A 25,222-nucleotide genomic window follows, 5' to 3' on the forward strand; every position below is an offset into this window, starting at 1 on the left:
AGAGGAGGGGAGGGCAGGGGACGGGCTGGTCGAGAGAAGGGGAGGGCAGGGGACGGGCTGGTCGAAGGGAGGGGACGGAGGGGAGGGGAGTGGAGGGAGGGGAGGGGAGGCGGGGCCCAGCGGTGTCCCGCGAAACTGCCGCTCGCTCGGTTCCCGGGCCTCCCCGTGCGCCTCAGTGCAAAGCGTGCCAGGCACTCTTGACTGCAACGAGAGCCGCGGCGGTGAGGGGGCAAGGCCAAGAGGCCACGGTTCGCGTTTCGCCGGCTGCAGAAGTTGTTGCCATACATTTCAAATGTGCATTTCCTACGTCTCACGCTCTGTCTTGCGCCTCCACAGCGGGCCACGGCCCTGTCACCGCAGTCGCAGCCACGTGCTCCCTCCCCTGAGTCGGCTCAGCTCTGCTCAGCGGTCAGCCCCGCGCCAGGAGGCCGCGGCCTGCCTGAGGCCAGCTCGCAGCGACTCGCGACGGAGGGCGGGGGCGTGAACGGGTCGCGCGGAGAGGGTGGGGGGAGCAGGGAGCGTTAGGGCACGTGGGGGCGCGTCGACCAATGGCAGGGCGCTGTTGAGGGCAGCGGGGCGGGGCCGGGCGCAGGGGCGGGGCGAGCGGCGGGCGGGGAGGGGCGGGGCGGCCGGCCGGGGGTGGGGAGGAGAGGGGCGGGGCGGGCCGGCCGGGGGAGGGGCGGAGAGACGCCGCCGCCGCTGCCGCCGCCGCCGCCGCCGCCGCCGCGGCTGCCGCAGCCTCTGGGAGCCTGGAAAAGGGGAAGCGAGAGCAAGCGAAAGACTCAGTCCCCGGGCGGCGGCGGCGGCGGCGGCGGCCGCGGGGGCGCGACGGCCGGGGCGGGGGCGCTGCTGCTGCGGGGGCAGGCGGCGGCAGGGGCGGCGGCGGCGGCGGCGGCCCGCTCCAGCCATGCCGAATAAAAACAAGAAGGAGAAAGTGAGTCCGGGCCCGGCCGCGGGACGGAGGGAGCGGGGAGGGACTGCCGGGAGAGGGCGCGACGGCACCGGGGTCCTGCGCCCGGGCCCCGGCTCAGTTCCCCGCCTGACGCCGCGGGCTTCGCGTCCCCGAGGGCGGCCGAGCCAGACATCCCCGGGCTTCTCTCGGCCTCATGCCCGGTGGGGGCGGGGAGCCCGGGGATCGCGCCGGAGCCGCGGGGCGCAGGCCCGGGCCGCTGGGACCTTCGTGATGGGCCGGGGCTGGGCGTGGAGGGAGGGCGCGGCCCGGGGAGGGGGTCGGAGGGGCGCCCGTTTCCGACAGCGCGGCGTGGGCTTGGGCCGGCAGGTGCGGCCGCCGAGGGGGTTCGCAGCCTCGCAGACTCCCGGAAAGGAGCTTCAGGGATGGGGGCTGTAGACGCCTGGGGAGGGACCCCTGGACGGGGGAAAGGGAGCGAGAAGGGACCGCGCTGAGAGCTGGTAAGGAATTATCTGCCGCCCCGGAGGGACGCTCTGGGGCTCTCAAACACTATTATTATCCTGGGTGGCGGCGGCGGTGAGGGCTGCGAGCAAGGGTGCTGCGTTTGCATTCGGGGGGGCGGGTATGTTTCTGCTTCAGGTGGAGCTCTGTAGCGTTTCATTATCACCCCAGAAATCCTCACTCATAGGGTTTAGGGTGGGAGGGTAGAAAGGGATGTGATGTGGATCTCAAAATGCCAGAAGCACTGTATAAATTGGATTTATCTGCTTTCTGCTTGAAGTTTTCAACCTCAAATGCAGATAAAACGAAAAGAATCTGAATGGGGGGTGGGGGGCATTGCACTGTTGGAATCCTAAACGGTATGATATAGAATTTCCTAATGGTATGAATTAAAAATATCAGAAGCTGTAGTTGTATAAATCACTTTTAAAACTGCATTTGGCTTATCTGATGTTTACCTGTCTAAAAAGTGAGAAGACTAATTGACTTTGCTTGATGTTTACCAGGAATCACCAAAAGCAGGGAAGAGTGGAAAAAGTTCAAAAGAAGGACAAGACACAGTAGAATCAGAGGTAACTGTCATCAAATATTGACTTTGTATTTTATACACAGCTTTTAACTTAAGGTAGAAAAACCGAGAGTGATAAAGCCTAGAATCTTCTAAAATGTTTCTCTATGTGAGGTTTTTTTTTTGTGGTGTCTTTCATAACCCTCAATTTTAGTTGTTTAGGTATTTACTGTTTTGCTTTGGAAAACTATTAATGATTTTATGAAAATTGTGCTTGCCTATGGAGTTTGTTTGTGGGTTTTTTGGGGTTTTTTTGTTTTTTATTTTTTTGAGACGGGGTCTCACTTTGTCACGCAGGCTGGAGTGCAGTGGCGCAATCTCTGCTCACTGCTACCCCTTGCCGCCCAGGCTCAAGTGATCCTCTTACCTCAGCCTCCCAAGTAGCTGGGACCACAGGAACATGCCACCACACCCAGCAAATTTTTTTTTTTTTTAATACAGTCTCACTCTGTCGCCCAGGCCGGCAGTGCAGTGGCGCGATCTTGGCTCACTGCAACCTCTGCCTCCTGAGTTCAAGCAATTCTCCTGCCTCAGCCTCCTGAGTAGCTGGGATTACAGGCACCCGCTACCACGCCCGGCTAATTTTTGTATTTTTATTAGAGACGGGGTTTCACCAGGTTGGTCAGGCCGGTCTTGAACTCCTGACCTCGTGACCCGCCCGCCTTGGCCTCCCAAGGTGCTGGGATTACAGGCCTGAGCCACCGTGCCCATCCTGGATCTGGTATTTTTAAGTTAATTTCCCACACCTCAAACCCAGCAACCCTCCTGTATAGATTGGTCTTATGCAGTCTATGGTGTTGCTATGTTGCTTTTAGCTTTAGGGTCATCCCCCCACCGCCACTTCCATTGCAAGCTGCCAGGCAACTCAGTGGTTAGTTCTTTTTCTTCCATCACCTTGTTTTATTTCAAACCATCTCTGCTACTGACGTCCTGGGCTAGCTCCCTATTTCTGTTGACGGTCCCTTGGCCTCTTTCTCCAATAATGTTGGTATTTGAAAAAATTTACCTAGTTTTGGTATTTTATTATTGTTCACATTGTGTGTGTGTGTGTGTGCGTGTGTGCGCGCGCCGGCCACTTGTGACTTTCTTTGCTTCTTGGCTTTGGCCTCATTGAGGAACAGCTGGAATGCCAAGTGAGCCTTGCATCTACTTGACCAAGGTTGATGCTGTTCCTTCACACCGTGAAGTGCCTTCAGAGGATTTGCAGAGTCACCACTTTCCTTTGCCTTTTCTTCCTTGTGACTAATTGTTGAACTAGAGCACCTAGGGCCAAGGGTCCAGGAGCTGCGTGGACCCAGGCAGAGCCAGTAGGTCCTTTTGAATCCATGGGTAGCACATAATTGGGTTAATAGAGTGTCAGTTATCCAGAACTGGATCATTGAGGCCCCAGTCTTATCACAAATGACGTTTATTTGCCAGTGTCAGACTTCTTCCTGTAAGCCAAATTAGAATGAGTTCAGTTCTGTCTGGGAAACACAGTTAACTGGCGATGATCTGCAGTGGACTTTTTTTTAGCCCTGCATTCTCTCTTTTCTATCATTTGGTGTATTCTGAACCTCCCTTCTCTTCAGCAGGTGGTTTATTCCAGCAAATCTGTTGCCCTCCCCAAAGCAAAAAGCAGAAATCCAAAAGATTCCTTAAATGTCAATAGTTAGGATCATTTGTGCCAGTCTGTCCCTCCCTGTCTTTATAGCAGACAACTGAGGTTTACTGTGCCATGCTGGGATTTGACTTGTTTATTTCTTCCCTGTCACCCTTTTGACTAAATTCATTTCGATGAAGATGAAATGTAGGTGCTTTATGAAGGTATATGCTATATGCCTTTTTTTTTTTTGGTCTTTTGATCTTTCATTAAAACTGCTAAGATTTCTTCTCCCCAGAGCTTTCTTGCTAATGTGCCTATGTCCTCTTACTTTAGCTATATTCCTTATACAAAGGAGCATCGGTGTGTATATATCATTTATTTCTATTTTTAGTGGGAAGATCCTGGCTGTAAGGATGAATAATGTTAAGTTTAAACCTGAAAAATCTCAGTAGTTCAAAGATACCAAAATCACTACTATGTGAAATGTGTGTTTTGAAAGCAGTTTGCCAGCTGTGTGAGACCTGCGGTGTGGCCTGCAGTGCCTGAGTATGATGCCCCACTTGTCTTTTTGTATTTTTTCTAGTGCTACTGTCTAAGAGCTGGAGCTACAGAGCTTGAAATTACCACTGAAAACACTGAAATGTTGGGGCCTTCACTGCTTCCTCATAAGGATACCAGAGGCAACCTGGCATATTAAGCTTGACACTTGGCAGATCACTGTGTAAATTGTTTTTCAGGAATACAAGTTGGGACACTTCTGTTCATTTGACCTTTGAGTTGACCCTTAAATTTTATTATTGTTTTTTTTCCCCTCAGTCTTCAGCTCACTGCTTCACTTCTAGTTCCACCCACTTACCAAATATGATTGACTCATGCAGGTGAATTAAACCATTATTGCACACTTTTTCCCTCTCCTCTCTCTCAGTATTACTCTTAACTTGAATATTTTAACCTGAACAATTTAAATAGGCTTGACATTCCCATGCTGCTTTCAAGCCTTTTTTTTTTTTTTGAGACAGAGTTTCACTCTTGTTCCCAGGCTGGAGTGCAATGGCGCGGTCTCGGCTCACTGCAACCTCCACCTCCCGGGTTCAAGTGATCCTCTTGCCTCAGCCTCCCAAGTAGCTGGGATTACAGGCTCCCGCCACCATGCCCAGCTAATTTTTTGTGTGTGTGTGTATTTTTAGTAGAGACGGAGTTTTACCTTGTTGGCCAGGCTAGTCTCGAACTCCTGACCTCAGGTGATCCGTCCGCCTCAGCATCCCAAAGTGCTGGGATTACAGGCGTGAGCCACCACGCAGCCCCTTTCAAGCCTTTTAACATCATGTCACCTTCACAATGAGCAGTTGCTCCCATTACCCAGTGAACTCACCCTCTGATGGGACAGTTACCCTAGTTGGGGCTTCTCAGCCTTGAGAGATGTGCAGAGCAGGGACCTGTCCAGGGCAGAGCAGCCAGACAGCGTGGAAATAATCCAAACAGAGAAAGCATTCAAGAACCTGGCCTCTGGTTGACTTAACACACTGCTTCAAGTATATGGCAGGTCTGTATAATAAACTCCTGCCTGTCTAGTCTTCAGCCTCATAGAAAGCAAGGAAGCAGGTGGCGTATGTTGCAGAACAATTCTTGGGTAGAACAAGGGGACATTTGATGGTTTGGGTTTTTCAGTAAGAAAGATGAAGTCCTGGAGTATAGGGTAGAGTGGTACAGTGGAAAATATTTCAGCTTGGGGGTTAGAAAATAAACATGCCGATTCTTGCTTTGCCATAAATGATGTCACCTAACTTGTGTGACCCTGTTTTCTCATCCCTAAAATGATTTGATAAGTTTAAGATTAGGCTATTTTTAAATGTATGGAAGAGATTGGGTGTTACCCTTCTTGAAAGACATTTTCCCTGCAAGTATGGCAGGCTGTATCTTTCAGTGTAACAAAATTCTATTAAAGGTCATAACTGCTGCCCTGTAACTTTTGCCTTATTCTAGAAACTTCTCCTTGAATGACATGTGTTGGTACATGTTTCTTCTCTTTCAGATAGAATGGTTAATTTTGACTTGTTGCTTCTGCACATGTGTCCTGGAAATAAAAGTTTCTTCCCACTACTTATTGCTGGTTTATTTCATAGGAAGTCTTAAGGAAAGAGGCAAAAAACGGGCTCATGGGTCACTTGAAGTTGGAAAATTCTGTGGAGATTGACAAAGGAGACTCACTTTTGAGTATCTGTTCTCAGTGTAGCCTTCAAATCTGTGGAAACATAACTAGGCACATTTTATGATTATTTAGAATGTTAATAAATTGCTCTGAGTTTCCTCAAGTCCATTTTGTAAGATCAGACCATAGGTGGGTGTTGTTTCTTTTAAGTGTGTGTACTGTGTCCAATGTTACATTTTTAGAAGTGTTCATGCTTTTTGTAAAGTGATTCGTTTTAAGCACATTAAAGGTCGTTTGAGTATTGTCATGTATTTTACACCTGCTTCAGCTTAGTTTTGTTTGAAAGTCTCTACAGCAACTCTTACATAATATCTGTTGCTGAAGAGAAAGAACAATCCTCTCTCCAACTCGTTAGCTAGCTTTGCCACCTTCTACCTTTAGTAAATTTTTTCCTGTTATAATCTGTCCCTTTACTTTCCAGTGCCACCACTCCCTGATGGTCTAGACCTAGGGAGACTGACAGTCGCCTCAGGTCGCATAGGTACTAGGCGGAAGGGTAATTTTTTTAGAAATTAAAATTGAAATTTAAAAAATATTTAATAATACACCCATTAAATGTTAACAACATTGTTATGAAAAATATCTTTGCAAGAAATACTCCTTTTCACAGTCTCTGTAGCAAGAGTTTTCACCTGAGTAAGGAGGAGGACAAGGACAGTCATTTTGTTCGGCACGACTCCTCCAAGGAGAGCCCCTGACACCCCTGTAGGCTCACTTCTGAGCTTGGAGCTTTCGCTAGAACCTCCCATGCCTTAGCTTCCATCAGTCTCTTCCCACCTTTTTTTCCATACAACCCTAAGCTGAACTTCAGTGAAACCCAGAGAAGACCAAGAGAAGTAATACTTTAAAAATCTTTTTGAAACTCATATGTAATGATTATGGAGTAAATGGAATCATTTGCTTTTAATTGCCACGTCTTGGCTCCCTCTTCCCAGCGCCTCCCCATGGTCTCTCCTTAGACCCCAGGGGCATCAGAAAGAGGTTCTGCGGGGAGGATCCATCCCTGGCAGCCGCAGCCTCCGCTGCCGAGCTTTGGGGTTGTTAGGAGGCAGATGTCCTGAGCTTGCTGCCCTTGAGGCATGAGGGAGTGGTGGGTTCTTCCTTAAGCGGCTCCCTTCTCTAGCCCCCATTCCTGTCCTACATCACAAGCTGCAAGGTCGGTAGACCCCAGGTACCTCCTTTGTGACCTCCACTGCTCTAGACCAAGGGTTCCCATCTGAACACTTGACTGTGGGGCAAGATATGTTGTTGTGGGGCTGCCCAGTGGTCCTCTACTTTGTAGGACATTCACCAGCATCCCTGGCCTTACCCCTGGATGCCAGTGGCCCACTGCCCCCACCAACTGTGACAACCAAAATGCCTCCAGACATTGGACATTGTCTAATGTCTCCTGGAGGATCAAATCGCCCCCTGTTGAGCCACTGCACTATAAAGACACCTTTCCAAAATACGTACATTTGCTTACAAACCATGCCTGGCACATATTCATCTGAGCATTATATTTCCTTTAGAACAGCAGTGAGTGCTCACACAGAAGGGAGATCACTCCTTTATACTCTTCACAATTATCAAGCACCCCAAAGAGCTTTTATTTAGTGAGTTATATCTATCTACCGATATTTTTCCTTAGAAATTAAAGCTGAACGTTTTTAAATAGTTCATCTAATAATAACAGTAACACCCATTACGTGTTGACATAAAAAACACTTATGTGGAAAGAATTTTTTTTTTAATTTGCTGAGAAAAGTGGCATGGCTCTGTTTTTGCTAATCTGTTTAACGTCCGGCTCCATCGAAGGTAGCTGTCTGCCCCTGCACGCAAGCTGTTCCGATTTCATATGTGTAGCCTGTGAAAAACTCCCCATAATGACGCTTTAAAGGGCAAATCACATCTTCATGTTATCATAAAAACCGTTTTGACCTTGTGGACTCCTGAAAGGGTCAAGGGACACACCCCAGACCACACTTTGAGAACCCCTCTTTTAGAATGCTCTACCCCCATTCGCTGCTGGCCATCTGAATCCTTTCATCTTTTTTTTTTTTTTTTTTTTTTTTGGGACGGAGTCTTGCTCTGTCACCCAGGCTGGAGTGCAGTGGCGCAATCTCCGCTCACTGCCAGCTCCGCCTCCCGGATTCACACCATTCTCCTGCCTCAGCCTCCCGAGTAGCTGGGACTACAGGTGCCCGCCACCACGCCCGGCTCATTTTTTGTATTTTTAGTAGAGACAGGGTTTCACTGTGTTAGCCAGGATGGTCTTGGTCTCCTGACCTCATGATCCGCCTGCCTCGGCCTCCCAAAGTGCTGGGATTACAGGCGTGAGCCACTGTGCCCGGCGCCTTTCATCTTTTTAGCTCCAACTCAATCTCATCTATCCAGAAACTTCAGCGAAGCTGTTTCTCACCATCTTGAACTCTGTGTTTTCCATATTTTAAATGCTTATAGCAATTACTTACTAGACCAGCGGCTGGCTGTACGCAGTTCTGTGTCATGTACACTGTGTTAGATGACCTTCGTTCCCCTGTGACTTGCCTTGCTAGCTAGATTCAGTCCTTGAAGGCATCAGTTGAGCTCGAGTCTTCTTTGATCTTGCCATATATATTAGGGCCTAGAGTCAAGAAGTATTGAGTTGGTGGGTTTTAAAAGTACTGAAAAGGAGACCTTGAAGACAGTTAGGTTGCTGATTTTTCTGATACTGTAAATTAGCAACAACAATAAAAAACTTGTTTATTAAGAGGCTTATTTATCACTTTTTTGATCCAATAAGGGAACTCTAATGTAGAATTTTTATTCAGTTTAATTCATTTTAAATAAATAACAGTATACTAAAGCAGAAGATTATGGTACTTAGGTTTTTTTCTAATGTCTCGGGAAAATTTTTAAAAGTAGAGTATTTTGGTTTTTTTCTTAGTTTTCTTTTACATATTCAGTGGAAAAAAGTGTAGTCTCATAAGATCTTGGTTAAAAGGTCAGTGGTAAAAAGTATAGCCTCATAAGATCTTGTTTTAATTAAAGCACTTCAAAATAGGATTTCCATTTAAATACAGTTATGCATCGCTGAATGAGGGGGGTACGTTCTGAGAGCTGTGTTGTTAGGCAATGTTGTCGTTTTGTAAACATGATGGCATGTGCTTAACACAAACCTAGGTGGTAGTCTGCTACACACCTAGGGCATATGGAATAGCCTGTCACTCCAGGCTACACACCTGTACAGCATGTCATTTAACTGAACCCTGTAGGCACCTGTAACACAATGGCAAGAATTTGTATATCTAAACATAGAAAAGATACCATAAAAATATGGTGTTATAATCTAAGGCACCACCATCATTTGTGCAGTCTGTTGTTATCTGAAATGTCATTATGTGGCAGTGACTGTAAAGGTTTCTCTGTGATCTTTTATGCTTTGTGTTTCTTAATTTATTTTGGGAATGTTTCTCAGTAGAGCATACTTACATATATATTTAATATGTTTTATAAGATAGGGTTTGTCTTGAGCATGTCTTGTTCTGTGCGAGCACTGTGTTGAGGATTGAAGAGATAAAGACCTGTTAGGAACTGAAGTAGTGGCCGTTTCCATCATTTTTGAAGTGTAGCACCTGTTGCTTCTGGACATCCAGTGTACTTGGGAGTAACTTGGCCCCCACTCAGTTAGATCTTATTGTCCTTGAGTGGATGGGACAAGATGGAACCCATTTCATGTAAAGAGCCACCTGGAGCTTTGGGTGAGAAAATCAGACGCTTTAAAGCATCTATGGAGACACAGGCTTACCATAAAATTATGGAGTTCCAGAAAGCACATTGGACCCTAGGGTGTGTATCATGGTTAAAGCCAATAGATAAGATCAGCATTCCTCTCCCTCTTCAGTAAAAGCTTCGCTACGGTATATGCAATTCTAGAAAGAGCTCATCAAGCAAATGATATGAAATCTAAAATTTTCCAGTTCAAGAAAGAAGCTCAAAGTTCCTACGTTAAAGCAACAGCAGGGTGAATGGCAACTTATAGCCCTGCCATGTGATGGTGGAAAGGTTTCCACCTGCATCCTTAGCGGAGCTGAGTGAGTCAGTCTGCCACCAACATGAAATGCGGTGATGTTTTCCTAAATCACAGGGAAGATTCATCTGGAATATTTCAATTCGAAGACGGGTCTCCAGTGTTTCCTTAAACACTGGGTACCTGCCAAAGGGCAGGGCACAGCGGTGTCTGGTTTAGCACAGTGTCCTCTCTAATCCCCTCACACGTTCCTATCAGTATGTTGTTTTAAGCAGAGACTCTCCAGTGCTCCTGCAGTGAAGGAAGTGCTGCTTCCCAAATCCAAACAGCGTTGTCATCTTCATGTTCTCCACCTGGGGGAGTGAGAGAACAGGCCTAGAAATTAAGCTCTCCAGAAGGGGAAAAAAATGCTTTACTAAGGGCATTTGGCTTTTTCTTCATCTCGTGTGTGTGTGTGTGTGTGTGTGTGTGTGTGTGTGTGTATGTATGTGTGTGTGTGTGTGTATGTATTTTTTTGAGACAGAGTCTCACTCTGTCGCCCAGGCTGGAGTGCAGTGGTGCGATCTTGGCTCACCACAACCTCCGCCTCCTGGGTTCAAGCTATTCTCCTGCCTCAGCCTCCCAAGTAGCTGGGATTACAGGTGTGTGCCACCACATTATCTTGTATATATTTTCTTAATATAAGATTGAGCGGCTGGGCACGGTGGCTCATGCCTGTAATCCCAGCACTTTCGGAGGCCCAGGCGGGTGGATCATGAGGTCAGGAGTTCAAGACCAGCCTGGCCAAGATGGTGAAACGCTATCTCTACTAAAACTACAAAAATTAGCTGGGCTTGGTGGCAGGCATCTGTAATCCCAGCTACTCGGGAGGCTGAGGCATAAGAATTGCTTGAAAAGTTGGGCGGCAGAGGTTGCAGTGAGCTGAGATCACACCACTGCACTCCAGCCTGGGTGACAGAGTGAGACTCCATCTCAACAACAACACAAAAATGGCCCCCAAGAGATTAATTTCAGATACCCTGCAGCCTGCAGGTGTTAGCTCTGACCAAGGGCTGGCATGGCCCAGTGGTAATATCAAATTACTAAGGGGCTCTGAAGGGGTTAGACCTGCCCTGGCCAAGATGTTTGTTGTTTGCTGCATATGGCTATTTTAAATTTAAATTTAAATTAATGAAAATTAAAATTATGTAAATAATTCAGTCCCTCAGTTGCACGGGCCACATTTCAAGTGCTCAGTAGCCACATGTGGCCAGCAGCTACTCTGTTGACCAGCAGATATGGAACATTTGTGGCTTCACAGAAAGTTCTGTTGGACAGAGCTACTTCAGACCCTACCAGTATTTTCCAAAATAATTCTTATGGGAGTGTATTTAATTTAATTGAACTTATTTTGTTACCTATCAATCTTCTTAATATGAAATATCAAATTTAAGGTTAAATTTAAAGGAAGAGAAGACTTATATTGGCAAAAGAGAAGGAAGTAGATAAAATTAAGGAAAGAGGAGGGCGAGAAGAAGAGGGAATGCGTGGTGAGACGGGAGGGAGGCCCTGTCTACTGCTTGGTCTGTGGTTGGCCTACACCTGATACCCACACGAGAAAGACTCCATTGCCCATAGGAGCGGGACTTGGACAGACCCAAGAGCAGTCACGACCTTTTGTCCTCCTAGTCTTTCTTTATAGACATTTTCTCTTATTTATTTATTTATTTTGGGTTCAAAACACGAAATTTATTTTGGGTTAAAAAATAAAGTAATGCGGCTGGGTGCAGTGGCTCACGCCTGTAATCCTAGCACTTTGGGAGGCCGAGTCGGGTGGATCACCTAAGATCAGGAGTTCGAGACCAGCCTGGCCAACATGGTGAAACCGCATCTCTATTAAAAATTTTTTTAAAAAGCCGAGTGTGGTGGCATGCACCTGCAGTCCCAGCTATTCAGGAGGCTGAGGCAGGAGAATCCCTTAAACCCAGGAGGCAGAGGTTGCAGTGAACCAAGATTGCGCCACTGCACTCCAGCCTGGGTGACAGAATGCAACTCCGCCTCAAAAAATAAATAAATAAAAAATAAAGTAATACGGAAATCAAGGTTCTCCCTTCACCTTCCTCCCATTCTCAGACCTGCTTCACAGAGCACAGCCACTTTGTCCTGCTGATGATGAATGGGGCCACTGTCCAGATCACGGAAGCTGTGCAGTGTGGCAGAGGCTGGGCTCTGGAGTCAGGTCCCCCTTCTGTCCCCTGGAGGGATCATACCCTCTCTCGGTATCATGTTCCTGTTTATCTTGGCCGTTTTCTCTGACATTGCAGCTTCCCTCCAGGGGATTCCTTCATTCTCAGTCATCCAGCAGGTTCATTCTGAGACCTGGCATGTGCTGAGCACCATTGCGGGTGCAGAGTTCCTGCACTCGTGGAGTTTGCCTCCAGTGAGGGCACAGAAGTGGAGTGTGGAGCTGCAGGTGTTTTCTGCGGGGCACTAGTGACATTGGGCGTGAGAGCGTCTCACCTTTGCAGAGCAATGGCCCTGGGGATCTCAACACCATGATGACAACCAAAACCACTCACATAGCTCCACACACCACTGGTGGACAGGACCTTCTGGCAGCCCCTCTGCTGGAGATTGGGAGGCTGCTTCAGGTGGTCAAGGATGGTCTCACCAAGCAGATGACATGAAAAGTGAAATGTGAATGTCAAGAAGGAGGCCACAGTGCAAAGATCTAGGGCAAGATATTCATTCAGCCAGAGGCAGCAGCTAGTGCAAAGGCCCCATGGAGGAAGTGAGTTTGCCGTGTCCACTGCCAGGTGTTCAGTTGACTAAGGAAAAGTGAGGGTAGGCAGAGCAGGAGGGATGGAGGTAGGGAGCCGAGCACAGACAAGGTAGGGTAAGATCTTATAAACAGCCTGCCTAGACAGGGTTTTGGGATTTTGGCAGGGAGGGGGAGTTGTTTTGGGGTTTTGTTTTTAGAGACAGAGTCTCACTCTGTTGCCCAGGCTGGAGTGCAGTGGTGCAGTCCTAGCTCACTGCAGCCTTGAACTACTGGGCTCAAGCAATCCTCCCTCCTCAGCCTCCCAAGTGGCTGAGATACAGGTGCACACCACCCTGCTCAGCTGATTTTTGGATTTTTTTTGTAGAGAAGGGGTCTCACTGTGTCAGCCAGGCTAGTCTGAAACTCCTGGCCTCAAGCGATCCTCCTACCTCGGCCTTCCGAAGTGCTGGGATTACAGGCATGAACCACTGAGTCTGGTTGGGCTTTGAGTTTTTATTCTGAGGGTCATGGGAAGCCACTGGGGTGTTTTGAGTAGGGAAGTAAGAGGATCTTCCTAGCTGCTGTGTGGGAACGAGGGGCAAGAGCTGAACAAGGAGACCAACTGGAAGACTTTGCTTCTCAGATGAAGGGTTTCTTTGTTCACACAGGCAAAGATGAGGCACTGGCACAGCTGGCTGTGGGTGGGCTTGTCATCTGACCACTTGCTTTAGAGGCCTTGGCTGGGAGCTGGCTCTTGTGACTTTTGGCCCCTAGAGACTAAACTGCAGAGAATTTGCTTTGAGGTGCCAGCTCCTACATTAGCAGCCTTAGTTTTTCCTAGACAGACTGGTTTCTTTGGAGAATCCCTTTTTCTTGTCATAACCACTCAGTTTACCAATGTTCTGCAGAGAAGGTGTGTGGGGATAAGGTGGCTATGGAGAGATCAGTATTCAGACCTAACATCAATCTCCTTTTCAGCTGCATATCTCACTCCTATCCTCTGCTATACCCAGTCTATGAGTGCGTGGCCTCGGGGGGATTCTGTAGGGACAGGGCACCTGCTTTCTCCCTCCAGCCCCACACTGCTTTGTGGTTGCCAGATGGAAGTTGCATCTGTTGAATATTGCTATGCTGAGATGCACCAGCGACTGCCTCCGCAAATCTTTTTATTACTGGAGGTCGTAACTTGCCTCTTCCTTCACTCTCACTTGTAAGGCAGGCTCAGGAGGTTTGCTGATTGTGAGTGCATCATCGACCTTGATCAGGGAAATCTGTCCTGTTTTCCTTTATTTCTTCCTCTCATCCAGAAATTGTTGTCCTGGCACGAGAATCAGTAAACCTTTTTCTGTAAAGGGCCAGATAGTAAATATTCAAGGCTTCAGGGGGCACGTGGTCTCTACTGCAACTACTTAACTCTGCTGTTGCAGCAAGAGAGAAGCCACAGACAACAGGTGGATAAACAGACTTGAGTGTATGCCAGTAAAACTTGATTTACAAAAATAACCAGGAGGCCAGATGTGGTTCATGGGCTGTGGCTTCCCAGCCGCGGCCTACTGGAATCCAAATCGGGTTCGGCACTTGGAGAAGCTGCTAGTATGGGTCCCTGGGCCTGTATCTGAAACCAGTACTAGCCATGGTCTGTGGAAGAGGTATCTTTTTGGTTTGACTCTATTCACCATCTAAGAGATACTGAGAGATCAGTGATTCGGCCCTGCCCAACTGAACAATAAATATCTTATATCTAGTTGTGAATTTTGAGAATTGCAGTGTTTAAATGAAGGGAAAGAGCTGCTTGTTTCATTTGGTAAATCCCTTATATGATAAAACATCTAGGAGAGAGGCTTTGTCACAAATCCAGTTGCCCATTTTGCTGTTTCCATGAAATATTTCAAAGTAGAGAGACATAGACTTCCATGTATCTGCTGCACAGATTGCCTTTTACTCCCAATATACTGGGGTGCTGTTGCCTGGCTGCACGGAAGGTTGTGGGGTGTGAGGGCACTTGGACATTCGGGCTTGCTGTGTCTCTGTTAGAAACTAATGGGGCGTTGTCCCTGAGTGTGAGGGACGCCTCTGGCGTCTTGTTTCCTCTACCTGAGGAAGTGCAGCCATGCTTGTTGGGAAGACTTGGGAGAGGACCATGTACCACTGAGGCAGGTAACACCCTTTGCCTCTGTACCTCCCTGTGGGCCTGGCAGTGGGGCTGGGCCCAGGGCCAGCAGTCCACCTACCCTGGCTGGGAACCTGAACTCCTGCATAATTTCAAGGCCTTTCTGGGCAACACCTTGCCTTGCCATGTGGACTGGCCACCTCATCTTCCCTTGTCTCCAGACACCCCCACCACCTCCTTCTCCCAGCCAGAGACTCCAGAATCCCAGATCCTCACAGCAAGACACATCCTCCCCCAGGGACCCCGTGTCTGTTCAGTGGAGAGGCTCTGGGAAGGGGAGGGAACGACTTCCTCTTTATTCCTGTAGCTTCCATTTGAGTGGCCGACAAGTGTCTCAAATAGCATTTCAGATTGTGCCCCCCCCCCACTCCACCCCCGCCTTCCTCCTAGAAAATGCAGCTGCTGCTCGTGTGCAGCCACTGTTCAGACACGTGGAGGCCACAGTGCTCGCTTGGAACCCTCTGGGACCACCGACTTTCAGTGGCTTCTACTGAAGGGAAGGGCCGACTATTTTGATTTGGGTTTGACAGATAATACTGAGTTTGAAAAATAATTTCCCATCATTAAGCCAGACATCAAGAGGCCAAAGTAAATTCTAGGTCATCTCTCCCCTCACTGAGTGAGTTCCCTGTAACCAGCATTCCAGAAGAGGGTGAAAGGGGAAGAATCAAGTCCTTTTTTTTTAGATGTTGCCCAAACCGGATCGCTAAACAGTATCATACCTTTTTACTGCGATTTCTTATCATTTTAAGATAGATACCCAGTTTTTATTTTAGGAGTAAACACTTAAACTGAGGAAGCACACCTGTTGTTTCTCACTTCCTATTCAGCCAACACTAATGCCTTCTCTGTACTGAGAACAGCTGATCCTCCCAAAGCGTGTGTGTCTCCCTGTCTTCGTGGGGCCCTTGATGTTCTCACCATAAGCCCAGAAGACTCAAGGATGCTCAGCGGGTCATGCAGCCCTCTCCACCACCTATTCCAGAAAGTCCTACTCACCCTAAAAGGAAGCCCCATTCCCACCAGCAGTCACTCCTCACTCCCCTTCCCCCAGCCTCTAGCAGCTACCAGTCTGTTCTCTGTAGATGTGCCGATCCTGAATAGTTCATAGAAATGGAATCATGCAATATTTGTCCTTCTGTGTCTGGCTTCCTTTACTTCGCAGAATGCTTTCAAGGTCCATCCATGTTGTAGCGTGCGTCATACCTCATTCCCTTTTTTTTTTTTTTTTTGAGATGGAGTCTTGCTCTGTCACCCAGGCTGGAGTGCAATGGCGTGATCTCGGCTCACTGCAACCTCCACCTCCCAGGTTCAAGCCATTCTCCTGCCTCAGCCTCCCGAGTAGCTGGGACTACAGGTGCACACCACCATGCCCAGCTAATTTTTGTATTTTTAGTAGAGACAGGGTTTCAGCATGTTGGCCAGGATGGTCTCGAGCTCCTGACCTCGTGATCTGCCCGCCTCGGCCTCCCAAACGCTCGTTCCTTTTTATAGCTAATATTCTATTGTTTGGATATAGCACATTTCATTTCATCAGTTGATGGATATTTGAGTTGTTTCTACCTTTTGGCTATTGTGAATAATGCGCTGTGAACATTGTATACCGATTTTTGTTTGAACACTTGTTTTCAGTTCTTTTGGGTATATGCCTAGGAGTGAGATTGCTGGGTCATATGGATGGTCATTTTTGTTTGTGTGTTTGAGACAGAGTCTCGCTCTGTTGCCCAGGCTGGAGTATAGTGGTGCCATCTCAGCTCACTGCAACCTCTAACTCCTGGGTTCAAGCGATTCTCCTGCCTCAGCCTCCCAAGTAGCTGGGATTACAGGCAAGCACCACCATGCCCGGCTAATTTTTGTATTCTTAGTAGGGATGGGGTTTCACTATGTTGGCCAGGCTGGTCTCAAACTTCTGACCTCAGGTGATCCACCCATCTCCGCCTCCCAAGGTGCTGGGATTACAAGCTTGAGCCACCATACCTGGCTTTGGATGGTAATTTTATGTTTAACTTGCCAAAGAACCACCAAACTGTTTTCCATATCAGCTGCCCCATTTTACATTCTCACCAGCAATATACAAGGGTTCCAGTTGTTGTTCCACGTCCTTTATGACACTTGTTTTTTGTTGAGACAGGGTCTTATTCTGTCACTTAGACTGGAATGCGATGGTACAATGATGGCTCACTGCAGCCTTGAACTCCTGGGCTCAAGCTGTCCTCTCGCCTCAGCTTCCTGAGTCGCTGGGACTACAGGTGCATGCCACCATACCTGGCTATTTTTTTTTTTAATGTAGAAAAGGGGTCTCACTATATTGCCCAGACTGGTCTTGAACTTATGGGCTTAAGCAATCCTCCTGCCTCAGCCTCCCAAAGTGCTGGGGTTAGAGGCATGAGCCATGGTGCCTGGCCATGCTAACAAGTTATTTTTCAGTTTGAAAAAGAATAGGTATCCCAGCAGGTGTGAAGTGGTATGTCATTGTAATTTTCATTTACATTTCCCTAACATCTAAAGGTGGTGAGCATCTTTTCATGTGCTTGTTTGGCCATTTGTATATCTTTTTTGTTGAAATGACTGTTCAAGTCCTTTGCCCATTTTTTAATCGGGTTTTCTTTTTGTTATTGAGTTGTTAGAGTTCTTTTCATATTCTGGATACTAGACCCTTATATAATTTGCAAATATGTTCTCCCATTCTGTGGGTTTTTTCACTTTCTTGATCGTATCCTTTGCACAAAAATGTTTAATTTTTATGAAGTCTGGTTTATCTGTTTTCTTTTTAGTTGCTTGCACCTTTGGTGTCATAGCTAAGAAACCATTATCAAATCCAGGGTCATGAAGCTTTACCTTTGTATTCTTCTAAGAGTTGTGTGGTTTCAGCTCTTCTGTTTAGGTTTGTGATTCATGTTGAATTCGTTTTTTTCCTATGGTGTGAGGGGGGATCCACTTTCATTCTTGTCCATATGGCTCTCCAGTTGTCCCAGCATCATTTGTTAAAGACGCTGTTCTTTCCCCGGTGAATGGGCTTGGCTCTCAATTTTATTCCATCAATCTGTATGTCTGTCCTTATGCCAGTATCATACTACCTTGAGCCAAATGCACTTTTAAAAGATCCAAGGCTGGGTGCAGTGGCTCACCACACCTGTAATCCTAGCACTTTGGGAGGCCACAGCAGATTAGATTGCTTGAGCTCAGGAGTTCAAGACCAGCCTGGACAACATAGTGAGACCTTGTCTCTACAAAAAATACGAAAATTAGCCAGATGTGGTGGTGAGTGCCTGTAGACTAAGCTACTCAGGAGGCTGAGGGAGGAGAATCATTTGAGCCCAGCAGGTTGAGGTTGCAGTGAGCCGTGGTTGTGCAATTGCACTCCAGCCTGAGTGACAGACAGACCCTGTCTCAAAAAAATTAAAAATAAAAATAAAGTATCTGAAAAGACATACAAAACTAGGTTTTGTCTGGGAGGACAAGTAGTTTGGTATTGCTGGAACATCAAGTGTGCATGGAAGTGGTTGTGTGAAGGCTGGAATTAAGGACGTGAGAGACAGTGACTGTGTGAAGGAGACGCAGCAAGCTCCGGAGCCTGCCTGAGTGTTGGCAGATAACGGGGACATGAGATGTGTCCATGCTCTCAACAAGCTCAGAATCTCTTTGTAGAAGCAGACATGGGATTCCAAGCCTGATGGAAGTGTAAGGGAACCCCCTTAAGAACACTGAGGAGATGGTGGGGCCTGGCTGCGTGTATGAGTGGGGAAAACATTAAAGAGAATGGCATTTGAGCTAGAACTGAAGGCTGAGTAGATCAAAAGCTTTGTGTGGGGGTGAGAGTTTGGGAACGGGAGGAGGGCATTTCACGCTGAAGAAACAGGCATTGAAACAGGGCAGGGTCAGAGAACATTTGAGAATCTGAGAGTGGCCCAGCATTCCTGAAATAAAGGAGAGACTCATCTCTCCCATACATTGAGAGATGAGTCCTGGAAAAATAAGTGTGGGGGAAACAGCGGCTGAGCTCAAACCCCATGCTACGGAGTTTGAACTTTCTCCCGCAGGCAGTGGGGAGCCACTGGCATCTTGTGAGCAGGGGAATGGTCTGATGGACCTTTAGAAAGGTCAGTCCGATAACAGTATGAAAATATGATTGGAGGCAGCTGTGCTCACCACTGTACCACCAACACTGAAAATACGATTGGGAGAAAGATGAGGGAAGGTGTTCTGATTGTCTGGTCTATAGAGGCTGGGGTTAATGCAGGGAGGAATAACGTGTTCATTTGGACTATTTTCACATACACAGTAGTCGAGGGAATCATATAGGGAAGCCCCAGGTCCCCATTGCCCAGCCTTGGCCATCATCCACTGCAACCCATCTTGTCTTATCCAGGCCTCCTCCTCCATATGCATGGCCTTCTCTTCACACTACATTATTTTGAAGCAAATCTCAGTCATCGTATTTTATTTGTAAGTCCCACCTGTGGTATCCTCCAACAAGGACTCCAAGAACCAGAACGTGATTGCCTCACCTAAAAATATTAACTGCAATTCCTTACTCTCAGGAGTAAGCATTAAATCTCCCCTCCCCTCCGCCCTTTTTCATTTGGTTGGTTTGGGTCCTGAATTGAATTGAGTCCTGAGATCCAAATCAGGTACATACATTACACTAGGTTGTGATATGTGCTGGTTCCTCCTCTCCTTTTTCTCCTTGCAATTTAATTGTTAAATCAGGTTGTTCCCACACGTTTGAGAGATATGATAGTCAACCAAGGGTGATTTTGCCCCCCAAGGGACATTTGGCAATGTTTGGAGACGCTCTTAGTTGTCGCCGCTTGGGGGGAGGGTCTGCTTGCATGTAACAGGGCCCACAGCGGAGGCTCACCTGGGCTGAAGTGTGGTGGCTCGACTGCCAGGTGCTGCGGGAGGACACCTCCTGCCATTCCCCCACGTTCCCTGGTTCCCTGCGTCCAGATCACTTTGCTTTTGGTTAACACACTCCTCTCTCTCTTGTATTTTCCTAAGAACTGGTGGTTAGACCTCAGGGCTTGATCAGGTTCAGGCTGGACTTTCCGGCATTAAAAATACTTCTTAAGTGGCATATCACTTAGTCCTTGGCACATAAGTGGTGGCAGTTTGTTCCGTTTACGATAATATTGCAGAAAGAGAGGATTTTGAGAGGCACTGGAGCATGGAATTGCTCCGGTGTGGGGTGTAAGGGGGGAGTTGGGGTCCAGCATTTGGCTCAACCCCAGACCCAGAGTCCAGGGACTGAGGCTGGGGCTTGGCTGCAGCACTGACTGGGTGATTTCAGGCGCTCACCCCACAGCCTGAGCCTTGCTTTCCTCTCTGTAAGCTAAGGATGCGCCAGCTCGGCCTGAACCATGGAATGCAGCGTGGGGCAGCCGCTCCCCAGCCTTCCTCCCTAGCCGTCTCCCTCCAGCTACAGGTGCCTTGCGGTGCCGCCACTGGAGGAGTCTTTGCAGGGAGGGAGCCGGGTGTCGGGGCTGCGGCAGGGTCCCCGCCGGGCTGTCCACGAACCAGCGAACCAGCGGTGTTGGTGGTGTCTGGTGCCCAGGAGGAGGGCTTGTTTACAGCTGCCGTATTTCCCGGGACCCTGGCTTCTGTCCTCAGGGACCCCTTCAGACCTTCCCCACCCTCCGAAGCCTCAACCCGCCCTGCGCCTCCCGGTGGCACAGCGACCTTGGCGGCTTTGGCCCCTGAGCCGCTGGGCTGCCAAGGCGCGCTGTGCGCGTGGGGCCAGGCTCGACCTCACTCCTGTTGTCGCTGCAGACCCGCGTGGGCTCCCGCCGGGCCCTCCTGCCGCCCCCCAGCCTCCCCGCCCCTGCCCTTGCCAGCCTGCGCCTTCCTGGGCGCCTGACGCACCCCTCTGCCCCAACCACGTTTTCTCAAGAGTGTTGTCTGTCCCGGCCTTCCAAGGAGACCCTTAGCTCCCGCCGGCCGCCTCCGGAGCCTCCGGCAAGGGCCCCAGGCCGCGGTCCCGCCTTTGCCCCGGCCTCCACTGCCTCACCCCAGAGCCCGGAGGAGGGGAGCCGGCCGCCCGGGGAAGAAGCGGAGGACGCCGATCTGGCCTCCTGCGTTGCGCGCTCCAACCCTCTGCTTGGCCACCCGCGAACCGCGCTCTCCCGTTTCCTTTCCGTCCCGTCTCGGGGGCTTCATCCTCCAGCCGTGGCCGTGGCCGTGGCCAGGTGTACCGGAGCGGCACCCAGGAGCCCGCCCCAGCACCCGCTCCCGCTCCCACCTCGTCTGCGCCCACCCGCTCTGGGCAGCTGCTCCCAAGGGAGCCCCTCGCCCTCCCTCTCTCCTTCCCTCATTCCCTTCATCCTTCTCTCCCTGTGTTCCTCCTTCCCTCCCTCCCTCTCTCCCCCTTCTCTCTTTCTCCCTCTCCCACTCCCTCTCTCCCCACCCTTTCTTCCCCCCCTCCCCCTCCCCCTTCTTCCCCTCCCCCTCCCCATCCCTCTCTCTCCCCTCTCTCTTTTTCCCCCTCCCCCTCCCTCTCTTTCCTCTCTCTCTTTCTCCCCCTCCCTCTCTCCTCCCTCTCTGTTTCTCCCCCTCCCCCTTCCCCTCCTTCTCTCTTTCTCCCCCTTCCCCCTCTCTCCCCACCTTTCTCCCCATTCCTCTCCCTCTCTCCCCCTTCTCCTCCCTCTCTCCCCCTTCCCCTCCCTCTCTCCCCCTTCCCTTCCCTCTCTCCCCCTTCCCCTCCGTCTCTCCCCTTCTCTCTCTCTTTCTCCCCTTCCCTCTCTCTCCCCTCTCTGTCTCTTTCTCCCCCCTTTCCACTTTCTCTCTTTCTCCCCCCTTCCCCTCCCTCTCTCTCCCCTCTCTCTTTCTCCCCTTCCCCCTGCCTCTCTTTCCCCTTTCTCTCTTGTTCTCCCCCTTCCCCTCCCTCTCTCCTCCCTCTTTTCCTCCTCCCCCTTCCCCTCCCTCTTTCTCCCCCTCTGCCCTCTCCCCCTTCCCCCTCCCCTCCCTCTCCCTCTCTCTTTCTCCCCCCCCTCTCTGCCCCCTCTCTCCCTCTCCCCCCTCCCCTCCCCTCCCCCTCCCCTCTCTCTTTCTCTTCCTCCCTCTCTCCTCCTCTCTTTGTCCCTCTTCCCCTCTCTCTTTCTCCCCCCTTTTCTCTCTACCCCCTCTCTTTTTCCCCCTCCCCCTCCCTCTCTCCTCCTCTCTCTTTCTCCCCCCTTCTCCCCCCTCCCCCTCCCCCTCCCTCTCTCCCCATTTCTCTTTCTCCCCTCCCCCTCCCCCATCTCTCTCCCCCCCCTTTCTCCCCCTCTCTTTCCCCCTCCCTCTCTCCCACTCTCTCTCCTTCTCCCCCTCTCTGAGCCCAGGTTCTTGGTGGCATCTGCTTTGGGCGGCTCTGCAGCTCCTTCCTCAGGGAGATCACCTCACCTTCCCAGGGACAGACAATGTCTCATGCGGAGAGGCCCTGCCCTCCTGAGCTGATGTCCCGTCGGGGAGGAAGATGCCCCCTCAGAGTTGGTGGGAGCACCAGGTCACGGTGTTGTGGGGCAGGCAGCTGGTGGCTGGGCTGGGCAGAGCAGGCAGACTGGCTCCTCTCTCTGGTCTTGGCCCTGACGAGAGAATGGAGTGAGGCATGGTGGCCAAAAGGCCAAGGGCCCCTTTGGAACTGTGCCCGAGGGCTGACTTATTTTCTCAGGGGCAGAAGCCTATCCTCAGTGTGTCCCCGTGGCAGTCAAGACCCATGGACTTGCTTCCCAGCCCCCTAGGCTGGGCCACCTTCCATGCAGCCGACCTTCCAGCTGGGGTCAGAAGCCACGGGGGAGCCCTGTCATTGGCCTCTACCCAAGGTCCTCGCTGTGAGTGCTGGGCTGGCACTATAGTGAAATAAAAAGGAGATGGAGAACATTATCTACTGGAACACGCACGTATGTGACTGAACATCAAAAGCCAGGACAGCTCCTAGGAGCAGCTCCTCCAGACTGTGGAATCAATGCCAGGGGCACCCAGAGAAGGCGGAGCAGAAACCTGTCTAACTGGGGGATTCTGTGGAGGAGCTGGTTATGGAGGGGCTTTTAGGGAAGAAAGACCCAGGCTTTCATGGCAAAAGATTGACAGATGTCAAGCTCAGAGCCCAAGAAAGTACCTTTTGAGGAAAAAGCCACAGACTGAGGGAGAGAAGGGAACCGAGACCCCTGCCTCCCAGGTCAGAGGCTGCCTGCTGTTCCGGGCAGTCTGTCACATGAGACAGCGCTTTCCAGGCATTCCTAAGCACCTTAGTAGAAAGTAAAGCAGCTCTTATTGCTTATGAAAATTTCATTCAAGGATGAGAACAAATTAATGTTTGGGGCTGGAGTTGGTGTGTCTGCTCTCCTTGGCCCTAAACTAGGTAGGTTTGTGTCTCCAGGATGGAGTCTATATTAGTTCATTTTCACACAGCTATAAAAAACTACCTGAGATTGGGTAATTTATAAACAAAAGATGTGTAATTGACTCACAGTTTCACCTAGCTGGGGAGGCCTCAGGAAACTTACCATCATGGCAGAAGGTGAAGGGGAAGCAAGGCATTTCTTACACGGCAGCAGGAGAGAGAGAGAAAGTCGGGGGGGGACTGCCAAACACTTGTAAGTCATCAGATCTCGTGAGAACTCACTCACTATCACAAGAACAGCAGGGGGGAAACTGCCCCCACAATCCAGTCACCTCCCACCAGGTCCCTCCCTTGACTTGTGGGGATTACAATTTGAGATGAGATTTGGGTAGGGACACAGAAGCAAACTGTCTCAGAGAGTGACAGCCTTTTTAAAGAGCACATATGCAGACACAGACTCCCTTTCTTTGGGCAGAAAGAAGGGTGGGCAACGAGCACATTATGTAAATCATCTTGACGGTGGACACAGCAGCTGTTGGCTGTCACTGCTGGATAGTGGTGGCAGCAAACAGCTGTGGGCCAGGTCACTGCTTGCTACCTAGAGAGCCCTTCAGCTGGGGGGCCCAGAGCACAGCTGAACTCCACGGGCCCCCTTGGTGAGCTCCTTTGGCCTCTGTGGATGACAGGGGACCCCTGGTTCCTCTGCTTCGTGCATCTTCAGACTCTTCTCCACCTCTGCTGAGTAGTTCAGTTGGCAGCGTTGCAGGTTGGCTGCAGGGGTGTTGACCAGCCCTGGAGCTATGGTGCAGCCTGGGAATGAGCACGAACACCAGGAGCCTAGGACAATGGCAGCAGAACAGCTCCAGCGGAGCGTTTCCTGGGGCTCAAGGAGAAGCACTCAGATGGCCTGCTTTGGGTGTTCAAGACTGAGTGGTGAGCCAGCAGGGAACACCTAGCATTTTGTGAGATACTCAGCCGTATTCATCTCCTTGTACCACTGTACAAGTTACACATGCAGTGGCTCCAAAGAGCATAAACTTACTATGTTACCGTTCTGGCATGTAGGTCTGAAATGAGGCCAAAATGAAGGTGTCAGCAGGGTCGTGATGGCTCTGGAGGTTCTAGAGGAGAATCTATTTCCAGCCTTTCCCACCTTCTAGAGGCCACCTGCCTGCCTTGGCTCATGGCCACTTCCCTGCATCTTCCAACCCAGCCATGTAGCATCTTCACATCTCTCTCTGACCCCTGCTTTCATTGTCCCATTGCCTTCTCTTGTCTCCCTCTTGCCTCCCTCTTGTAATGACCTGTGTGATTCCCTTGGGCCCACCTGGATGATCCAGAATCATCGTCCCATCTCAAGATTCTTAACTGAATCCCATCTGCAGAGTCCCTGTCGCCAAGCAAGGTCCCATATTCACCAGTTCCAGGAATTAGGATGTGGACATCTTTAGGCGTCATTATTTAGTCTACCACATCAACCTATGTGGTAAATATTTAGCAATCAAAAGTTTGAAGGAAGATACGAGAAATTAGGCATCTTTGAATCTTTCAGTCTAATATTGCTGAAGGTGGGACATAAGCCCCATACTCCAGCCACTCTAAGGAATGATGTCTTCCATGGAGTGAAGGGGAATGCCCCAGAGTAAGACTCATGTATATGTTTTTCTATATTTTAATAGTGCTACAAAATACAACCATTGTACATATTCATTTGTTTTTGTTTTTGTTTTGGAAGCAAATTTCCGTCAGGAAAAACAGCCTTGTTGCTGTCCCGTCTACAGTATCTGCTAAAATAAAAGTACCAGTCTCTCAGCCCATAGTGAAGAAAGACAAACGGCAAAATTCTTCAAGGTTTAGCGCAAGCAATAATAGAGAACTTCAAAAACTACCATCCTTAAAAGGTAATTTTTATTTGTCTTTTAAAAGTTAAATTGTGGCTGTTGGAGTGAAGGAGCAATGTTTTGATAGTGTGCTAATTTATTTCTTTGCTGTGTTTGTATTTTGTGGGGTCATCTTTTCTGTATTGAGGGGTTTTTTTTTTTTAGGTTGAATGTCATTAAGTTATTTACTCAATTAACATTTTAAATTCCAGAGCTATTCAAGATAAAAGTTTAACAACACAGTATAGGCATAATACACTAAGGAAACAGGAAAAGCTGAACATCTTTTTATTTATGGTATTAAGCTAGCCAGTTTTTCTTTTAAATTAATTTTCATTTGTTTGTCTTAGA

General features: G+C 49.2%; 1 protein-coding gene across 14 annotated transcripts in view; it reads left to right on the forward strand.

Annotated features, from left to right (window-relative positions):
• Positions 1-25,222, forward strand: part of PPP2R5C (protein phosphatase 2 regulatory subunit B'gamma) — a 166,558-nt gene that overhangs the window by 358 nt on the left and 140,978 nt on the right. For 5 of the 14 annotated variants that reach the window (XM_063596392.1, XM_008959112.5, XM_008959110.4 and 2 more), the window contains exons 2-3: positions 1,918-1,983; positions 24,727-24,892. In XM_063596392.1, the coding sequence (XP_063452462.1) occupies positions 1,918-1,983; positions 24,727-24,892 (232 nt within the window). Of the gene's footprint in view, positions 1-677; positions 935-1,276; positions 1,411-1,917; positions 1,984-24,726; positions 24,893-25,222 lie in introns of those variants that run through there. The other 9 variants (XM_034938164.4, XM_034938169.4, XM_034938171.3 and 6 more) reach the window with 9 other exon arrangements.

The sequence above is a fragment of the Pan paniscus genome, chromosome 15, assembly GCF_029289425.2.
Source record: "Pan paniscus chromosome 15, NHGRI_mPanPan1-v2.0_pri, whole genome shotgun sequence".
Lineage (NCBI taxonomy): Eukaryota > Metazoa > Chordata > Mammalia > Primates > Hominidae > Pan > Pan paniscus.